At 42.6% G+C, this 9,677-nt stretch overlaps 1 protein-coding gene across 1 annotated transcript in view; it reads right to left on the reverse strand.

Annotated features, from left to right (window-relative positions):
- LOC109491189 (putative zinc finger protein 840) overlaps window positions 1-7,331 on the reverse strand; it is a 14,213-nt gene extending 6,882 nt beyond the window's left edge. Inside the window, exons 1-3 of the mRNA XM_034641583.1 lie at window positions 7,134-7,331; window positions 4,811-4,937; window positions 4,283-4,378 (exon numbers count right to left, since the gene is read on the reverse strand). Of these exons, the coding sequence (XP_034497474.1) occupies window positions 4,283-4,378; window positions 4,811-4,937; window positions 7,134-7,166 (256 nt within the window). The 5' untranslated portion in view covers window positions 7,167-7,331. The remainder of the gene's footprint in view (window positions 1-4,282; window positions 4,379-4,810; window positions 4,938-7,133) is intronic.
- Window positions 7,332-9,677: the final 2,346 nt, after the last annotated feature.

Consider the following 9,677-nt stretch of genomic DNA (forward strand, 5'->3'; position numbering starts at 1 on the left):
CATCGGAATCTGGGGATGTACTGTATGGTGACTAACATAATATAATAAAAAATCATTTAAAAAAATAAAAAAATAAAAAGGTAGAGATTATCAAGATTGGATAAGCAAAACCAAATTATATATTCTCTAAAGAACCTCACTTTAAATATTTAAAGGCACAAATAGGTTAAAAGGAAAAGGATGGAAAATACGTACACCATGCTACCAGTCGAAAGAAAGCTTGACTGGCTGGCTATGCTAAGAGCAGACAAAACCAATCTCAGAGCAATAAAACTGTCCAGGAATAAAAATATTTCATAGTGATAAAGTAGTCAGTGAAGAGCAAAGCAACCTTAAATGTTTATGTACTTACAGAGCTTCAAAATACAGGACATGAAGAATATCAAGGAGAAATAGACAAACTCACAATTATAGTTAGAGATTTTAATGCCCTGTCTCAATAATTGACTAAAGAAGTAGGCAGAGTACCAGCAAATATATGATCGGTTTGAGCAATACTATCAATCAACTGAATCTAATTGCTGTTTATGGAACACTCCATTCAACAGAATACACTTTCTCAAGTGCTCAAGGAAACATTTCCCAAGTCGGACCTCATTCTGGCCGTAAAAACAAGTCTCAACAAACTTAAAAAGACTCAAGCTATGCAAAGTACATTCTCACTACAATAGAATTAAATTAGAACTTGGAAAAAAATCTCTGCAAAATTCCCCAGTACTTTCATACTAAATAATACACTTCTAGCTATTCAAACAAATGAAAAGAGAAATAAGTATTTGAACTGAAGGAAAACGAAGGCACAACATAGCAGAATTTGTGAGATGCCATGAAAGCAGTATTTGGGTAAAATTCATAGGACTAAGTGCCTATATTAGAAGGAGGTCTCAAATCCAGGACTTCAGCTTTCACCTTGAGAAAATTTTAAAAGGAGCAAATTAAACCAAAGCAGAAGGAAATAATAAAAATCAAAGAAAAAAATCAATGAAATAGAAAACAAGAAACCAATACAGACAAAAACAGTAAAACAAAAAGAAGGAGCACCTGGCTGGTTTAGTCAGAGCAGCGTGTGACTCTTGATCTTGGGGTTGTGAGTTTGAGCCCTAGGTGTAGAGATTACTTAATATTTTTTAAGAAAAGAAAATTGACCAACCTAGCCAGACTGATCAGAAAAAAGAGACACAATTACCAACGTCAGGAACGAAAGAGGTGATCTAATTGCAAAGTCTACAGCCATTAGAAGGGTCGGAAGGGAATAGCGTGAACACATGTATAGATAATGGATATTTTAGCAAAGAGGCAAAGGCAATGCAGTTTCTCACCCTAGGCAAAGAAGGAATCGCTGACACTACAAGAAAGGCATCCTCCAAGTAGAAATAAAAATTATGCAGGATTTTGAATAGATGGTAAAAGTGGAAGAAGGCAAACCCTACTTAAATATGCTGTAAGAAAGTAGACTTCATTTCAATGTTTCTCTGAGTATTATGTGCATAAAAATCTTGGAGCCAAAAACAAGGACATCCAATCGTAGCGGGGGACCTGGCTATTCAGGGACCGTAACGTAGCCATAATGATGTAAGTGCTGTTTATGGTTTTCGTCTTTGAAGGGAGTAGGGTTATTGTTACAGAAGAGGATGCAAATGTTATCAGGGACGATAATGTAAAAATAAGTTTGATGACTAGCAGTGTTTCAAGGGTGAGGCGGGGAGAAGATAAATGGAGAGGAAGGGATGTCCTTATCTTATAAAATGGCGAGAGGAGAGATGCTCTCTGTTGTTGAGGGGAAAGTTGTTTTGTTACTTGAAGAGTGGCCGTAAAGCTGCTAAAAAAAAGTAATACAGTGACGTTGAAGAGGGAGATGGGTGGAGAGAATTGCACGAAGTCAACAGAAGGGTCTAGAAGTGGACAGTCCAGGAGAGAAAGCGCACAAAGAATTGTTAGACACCTGATGTATGTAGTGTAACAGAGGCTTTTTAGCTTTTCCAGAGATTTGAGGGATTGAGGACCTGTAGAAAAGAATGAAAAAAGCTGAAGGAGTTATGAACCCCAGGAAAAATTAGAAGTTGTTCGAGACTGCCTCAACTGTGAAGGATACTAGTCATATAAAGTCAGTCACAGTTGTATAAACACTGGATGCCAATATAACAGGAAATGATTATATGGCATGTTGTGGGGATAGGAGAGGAACATGTAAAATGGGCGGAGTCAATCAAGATCTAAAGTAGATAAGGGAAAAAAGTAAAAATAGGTTATGCAAAAACAAACAAACAAAGAGCTCACTCTCAGCTGTTCTTCTAAGATTTTTTTAAAGTAATCTCTATACCCACTGTGGGGCTCAAACTCATGACCCCAAGATCAAGAGTCTCATGCTCCACTGATTACTCTGGGAAAAGTAAAGCAGGGGTATGTANTACTCTGGGAAAAGTAAAGCAGGGGTATGTAGAGAAAAGGAAGAAGAGAATCAGCCGCAGAATATTGTTTGATTCTTTGAGTTATGCATATGTGTTTCTTTGATCATATAATTTCAATAAAATCCATATTTAGAAAGTTAAAAAAAATACTATTTACAATAGCATCAAAAAGGTTAAAAACTCAGGGATAAATCTGATAAAATATGGTTGGAAAGAACTGTAGAGACTTGCCCATTGTCAAGGAAAAAGATTCCTAAGTTAAATATGGTAAACACATACTATAAAACACTATATTGCATTACAAAAGACAGACATGTATATGTGTATGTATATATAACTTGTAAAGACCTCAGAGATAGAGATAAATGGAAAGATAAGAGATTTTTCACAGCATGCCATTTAAATTAAAATGCATTTTTATTTGAAACTTTGTATTTTAACTGCTATATGCATATTTAGCATAGGAAATACAGCGGACTGGCTATGGGTAGGAAGAAGAAAGATCACGGGCTAGAGAGAAAGGAAATGGAAAATAGTGGGGGATTCTCGAATACAGCAACGGTCATCATTGGCTGTAAAGTGAACAATGTGATTGAACTCTCTACCGGATTGCCAGCCGTAAACAGTCTAAATTGTTTTACTTAAATAGATGCNTAGTGGGGGATTCTCGAATACAGCAACGGTCATCATTGGCTGTAAAGTGAACAATGTGATTGAACTCTCTACTGGATTGCCAGCCGTAAACAGTCTAAATTGTTTTACTTAAATAGATGCGTGTGTGTGTGTGTGTGTGTGTGTGTGTGTGTGTNAGTCTAAATTGTTTTACTTAAATAGATGCGTGTGTGTGTGTATAAGTGGTAAAAACAAAACAAAGCAACAGATTGATTTTCTAAAACAAGGCAGTGGAGAGAGTAAGGAAATAATACTGGAGTAAATCTAAAGGGGCTACAACTTGATAGAAAAATACGCAGAAGTACACAAAGCATGAAAAGGTGAGGAAGAAAGACAAATACATCAATGGAATCAGAGTTCGGAGAGGACCGCTAGTAGTAGTTTGGGTGGGAGAGGAGTTCGGGCCAGGTCATTACATTTTTTAAGAATAAGAAGGCCCAGTGTTACTAGGAATTCTTGGGAACACTCTTATAAAAGCTTTGAATTTCTTCCTGGGTTCCAGGCCCTCTTCCCAAAATGCCAACAAAAACTTACATGCATTTGGGGATTTTATTCCACTCTTGGGATCTAATCATGTCCCAAGCCAAATGCTCATCGTCTGTCCCAGCTTTTAACTTGCTGTCCCCTGACTCTCAGGAACCTGTTAGTGAGCTGCGTTCTGTATCATGTCCTGAAACCTAAGCCCTGAAATCCCTAGATGATCTTGAACTTGGGCAGTTTCTACTTTCTGTACTGAAGGGGGTGTCCTCACTCTCCATCAGAAGGTGAATTCAGTCGTTTCTCTGGTTTGCTACATCTGATTAACCTATTGTCTTAATCTAGAGAGAGGGGAAAAAATCCTTCTCCTGAACTCTTTCCTGGGGAAAAAAGGGCTTTTCATGACACTTTCCTGAGCTAAGCCATTCATTCTTTCCAGTCACTGATAAGTTACTTGACCAGTTCATCTCTTCATCCTTCTGTCTCTTCATGTGGTAACTTAAGCTTCGTGATTTTACCAGCACACCATTTAGTGTCCTAAGACTGGAAGTATAACAGAAGGAGTTCAGGGAAAGGGATGAACATGGCGGAGAGGGGGAGAGAACATAAGTTCTTTGGAAGCCCATGGAAGCGTTCCTCTCTTGTCACCTCAGGGATCCAGGTTACTTGGACCAGTTGGGGTGTGAGCTGTAATGGCTTTCCCCTGCTTGGGGCTGGTCAGTTACCTGGGCACGGAGCACTGGTCACCTCGTTCTCCACCATCCAGAGGTCCTCCCCTTCCCTCAAAGCCGATATCACTTCTGCCTTATAAGTCCAATGTCCTAAGAAAAATAAAGGGCTTTGATCATGCTGTGATTATTACAGAATTTAGACCCACACTTTTGGTGATACGGAATCTCATTACCACCTTTAAAATCTCTCAGCAACCTCCAAAGTACTATTTGTATTCTTTTTTTTATAAAAGGACCATCTACATTTTTAGCCGCTCCCCAGCTGTTTCTTAGGCGCACAACAGCCTGAGAAGCATGGCTTTTAAGTAAAGTTCAGTGGTTTGGAAGATGGTGGAGAATAGGAAGCTTGAGTCATCACAAGGTGAAAATGTCCTTTCCTAGCATCACACGGCTCCAGTCCTTTGCTGAGGAATGTCAAGTTGAAATTCAGTCACGCATTCTCAGGGGCTTTGCAGATATGCAGAGAGAAGGAAAAAATTCTACCACGGGTAGTTTTAAACTAACAAGGAAAGATCTCCTTACCCAAAGACACTAGATAATCACAGCTCTCCAGCATCACATCTTTGTACAGTTGTTTCTCTTCCGAGCTCAGATAAGCCCACTGGTCCGGAGAAAAGATCACAGCCACATCTCTCAGTTTCACGGATTCCTGAAATAAAGATTTATACCTCATATATACTTGCATGTGGCTCTTGGTAGGTATCTTTCAAGTTGGGCATAAGAGGGAGACAGACAGTACGTAAAGATATATAAGAATGTGTGGCCAAAAGCTATAATGGAAGGTGGAAAGTAAGAAATCTGCTTTGTCCATATAGAGTTCGGGGAGGCAAAATTACCTACCCTCATGAAAAAAAGAACAGCTGAGAAATACATTTGGTGTGTGTACTTGGCAGAGTCAGTGGGGTGAGGCTGCCATCCATGGGATTTGGACTGAAGCCTCTATGTCAGAATCCCGCCCAGGTGAGCAGTGAGGATACCCCTCATCCTAACTGTTGGGCTGGAACATCGGTCTTTGCCTGCCTTCAGGCTTAAACTGAGTCTTGACTCTCAAGCCTGTCGAATTTCAGACTGGAACTTACACCATTGACTTTCCTGGTTCTCAGGCTTTCTTACGTGGGCTAGAGCTTACACCATCGCTATCAGCTGTCCTGCATCTCCAGCTTGCAGACTACAGATCTGGGGACTTCTCAGCCTTCATAATCACATGAGTTATATAATAAGTCATGGGGCGCCTGGGTGGCACAGCGGTTAAGCGTCTGCCTTCGGCTCAGGGCGTGATCCCGGCGTTATGGGATCGAGTCCCACATCAGGCTCCTCCGCTAGGAGCCTGCTTCTTCCTGTCCCTCTCCCCCTGCTTGTGTTCCCTCTCTCACTGCCTGTCTCTCTCTCTGTCAAATAAATAAATAAAATCTTAAAAGAAAAAAGAAACCTTTAAAAAAAATAGTAAGTCATAGAGATCTCCTGTCGGAGAACCCTGACTAATAAAATCACTTGTTCAATGCCATGCAGTGTGGATTGATAAAGATTGCAATTATATGAGCTGAGGCATCGGGGGATACCTGCAAAAATGAAGTCAATTTGAGCTGTACTTTAAAGGAGAGAGCACTTTTGGTTCTAGCCATGATGGAGTAGTTGCTGTAAGTTGCCCTCTCACTGTCAAAGAACTAAAAAGCTAGATGAATATACAAGCCACTATTTTTACACACTGGAAAGCAACATGCCCAAGGCTGTGACCCTTGACAGAAGAAAAGCATGTTCTCCTGGCATTCTCCTTCATGGCATTTTCCTTCATGGCATTTCTAGAGCCAGAGTGCAAGGACATAGAACCCAAGCAGTGGTCTTGCTGGATGGGGGGAGAGGATATCAGAGTTTGGAGCTTCCTTCCAACACAGCTGGGGTTGGGAGGGCAGGGTGCTAGAGTAGGAGCCCTAGGCACCTGTAGGAGAATTTCCCTTGGGTTCTTGGCCGACATTGGAAGTGTGCCTGCACAGGGCCAGACTTGGGAGAACAGCTCTTGGGATAAGGAGTTGGACAGAAGCTTCAGAGGTCACTAAGAAATCCTACTTTCTTTGGTAGGAATGTAGGATTCCAGACTATTCCAGTGCCCAGGGAGAACAGGGTGACTGAGCATTTAGTTGAGGTCACACACCTGAGTTCTATACCCAGTAAAGATAGCCTTAAAAAAACAAAGGCAGTTATCAATTTGGATTTGAAAAGTTGAATGACCAATAACCACAAGACAAATGAAAACTTCTCTCCCAGAAGAAATCAGTCTGATAATTTTTTATATCCATCTGTTATGGATTCCTAACAGTTCCCCAAAAAAGTTGCATTGAAGTCCCAGTACCTCAGAATGTGATCTTATTTGAAAATAAGGTTTTTACAGAAGTAATCAAGTTAAAATGAGATGAGGGTGGGCCTTAATCCAATACGAGAGGGGAAAATTGGGCCCGGAGACAGACATGCATGCACAGAGGGGAAATTTGGACCCAAAGACAGAACAATGAGGAGACGCAGGGAGCCACAAGGTGAAAATAAAGGCAGAGACTGGGGGGATGTGTCTACAAGCCAAGGAACGCCCGAGATTCCAGAAAACNCATGCACAGAGGGGAAATTTGGACCCAAAGACAGAACAATGAGGAGACCCAGGGAGCCACAAGGTGAAAATAAAGGCAGAGACTGGGGGGATGTGTCTACAAGCCAAGGAACGCCCGAAATTCCAGAAAAGCACCAGAATCTAGGGTCGAGGTCTGGAACAGATTCTTCCTATAGTCTCAATTAACAAGATGTTTTTAGGCCCTGTGAATTCCTATTTTAGAAAGGGAATGAGAAGTAAGCAATTCACCTGTGATATCACCTTTAGAAATGAAAGGGCCATTTTTCTCCTCCTTCTCCTCCTCCTCCTCTTCTCAGGAGAAAGCAGACTCCCGAGAAGTCACACCTTCAAACTGAGGGCAGAAGTATGTGAAACCAGGCACCCCAGCCTCCATCCCCACCCCAAATCACTACCACCTCAACTACACAGAGGAAACCAGGAATACAACACCAGCCCCCCAACTTTGACCTGCAGGTTCCTCTCCTCTCCTGGGCCCTACAAGGAGCCCACATGTGATGCCACGGCAGCTGGGATCTGGGGGTATATAGGGCCTCGCCTATGTTCCAGAGTGTGTGGTTCTGCTTCCCAGATCGACCCTGAGCAAAACCCCCTCCGCATCCCAGCGGAACAGAGCACGAACTCACCCTCTCGGAGAGGTCAGCCCCAACACGGCCAGCAAGCCTGGCACACCCCTGAGCCTCCTTATGTAGAGCCCAGGTCATTACGCTCAGAATCTTCTCATTTCCCAATCAAGGCCAGTAACTGCCTGCAGAGCTCTCAGCAGTTTTGGTCCTGAGTATAGTTGGGTCAGGAAGGAGTAGAGAATGCAAGAGTGTCTGTCAAGGTTTAGGCTGAAAATTCCCAAGTGCTCTTTATTCGTGCCTCTTGTGTACCCCAGTCATGATGTCACGTAACACACACCACAGGAGGGCTTGTGCCGCACTTCCCACTGGAGTCTTTGAGATGGGGGATCTCACCTGGTGCCCTCACCAGGGGCGGCTGCAAGCAGGAGGAGAAGCAGGTGCCTTCGGTGGGTGATGGTGTAAAAAGGGCCTGGAAGGTCCAGGTGGAGCTGATATAATCAAAAGGGCCCTTGTAGGAAGGAGGCGGGGGCATCAGGTGATGAGAGGGGGTCAAGAGCTAAGGAAGGGTGAGGAAATGGGTTCTCCCTCGAGCCTCCAGGACGCAGTCTTGCCAGTACCTTGAGTTTCGCCCCATAAGACCCATCTCAGACTTCCGGCCTTCACAACTGTAAGGTCATTGATATGCTGGGGGATCCTGAACCTGTCAGGTGCCAAGTGCTTCCAAACTCATGATCTCGTTTACTGACACAGTCGTCCTCTACGGACATTATTCTGTTATTTTGGAGATGTGGAAAGGGAGGATTCTGAGAAAAAGGCAGTTTGCCCCAGGCCTCCTAGCAGTGAGGGGCCCCCCTGGGCTTCAGCCTCCCCTGAAACACCAGGCTCTTTGGCACGACCCTCCAGGGTATAATCGTGAGCAGCATTCAGACGCCTTAGTTTGCATCTGGCCCCAGGTGTACTTGGCAGACTCATCAACCCCAATCCCCCTACACTCATATTTCTCACACTCTGAGAAGTATGAGTTTATTATTTTTTTATAGTATTCTCTCTTTCTAGGCTTTGTTCATAGAGCAAGGACCGTACCTTTTATGTCTTTCTATATGAAGACTTCAGCTCCGGGGTCTGGCACTTTCCCTGCCAATAAAGAAACATTCTTTTTTTTTTTAAGATTTTATTTATTTATTTGACAGAGCGAGAGAGCACAAGCAGGGGGAATAGCAGACGAAGAGGGAGAAGCAGGCTGAGCCCGACACGGGGCTCAATCCCAGGACCCTGGGATCATGACCTGAGCCGAAGGCAGACGCCTAACCATCTGAGCCACCCAGGCACCCCAATAAAGAGTCATTCTTTTAAGAGTCGCCCACCACCCACCCACTGTAGCAGCATGAATTATTTTATTTCAGCATCTTGAAATCCCATCGGTGTTGGTATGATGATTCTCATTTTAATTATTTATTAATTATTAATTATTTATTAAACATCATTTTTCTAAGGTCACATGGCCAGACAGCTGTGGCCCTGATGGGCTACATCCCAAAGTTGTTTGAACCCAGGGCTGGAAGGCTTGGCAGTTGCCACAAAATGCTCCTTTATAAATACAGAAAGGCAGAAATCATGACAAGCTCCTTAATATTAACAAATTTAAGGGCTTGGGTAGGTACTTAACCGTGGTGTGCCTCTGTTTTCTGCTCTTTAAAATGAAGGCATTGGGCTCTTTCACGTTTTCTTTCTTTATCATAAGTGGGATGCAAACCTGTCTGTGGTTCTGCAGGTGTAACCTGAGACTTCAGGGAAAAAAGACTTGCTTTTGGGTCTTTTTTTTTTAATAATCGACATTTTTATTGAGATAATTATAGATTCACCTGCCATTGCAAAAAATAATAGAGATTCCATATGCCATTTACCCAGTTTTCCCAATGGCAACGTCTTGCAAAACGATAGTATAGTATCAAAACCAGGATATTAACATTGATAAAATTCTCCATTCTTTCTCAGATTTCCCCAGTGTGCTTCCTGTGTGTGTGTGTATGTGTGTGTGTGTGTATGTGTGTGTGTTCTATACAACATTACCATACATGCAGGGTTGTGTATCCACCACCACAGTCATGTTACAGACATTTCCCCCACCATGTGTTGTCCTTTTTATACCCACACCCACTTCCGTCCCACCCCTTCCCAAACCTGGGAACCATTCATCCCCATTGCTAAA

Source organism: Ailuropoda melanoleuca, chromosome 13 (genome assembly GCF_002007445.2).
Source record: "Ailuropoda melanoleuca isolate Jingjing chromosome 13, ASM200744v2, whole genome shotgun sequence".
NCBI classification, from domain to species: domain Eukaryota; kingdom Metazoa; phylum Chordata; class Mammalia; order Carnivora; family Ursidae; genus Ailuropoda; species Ailuropoda melanoleuca.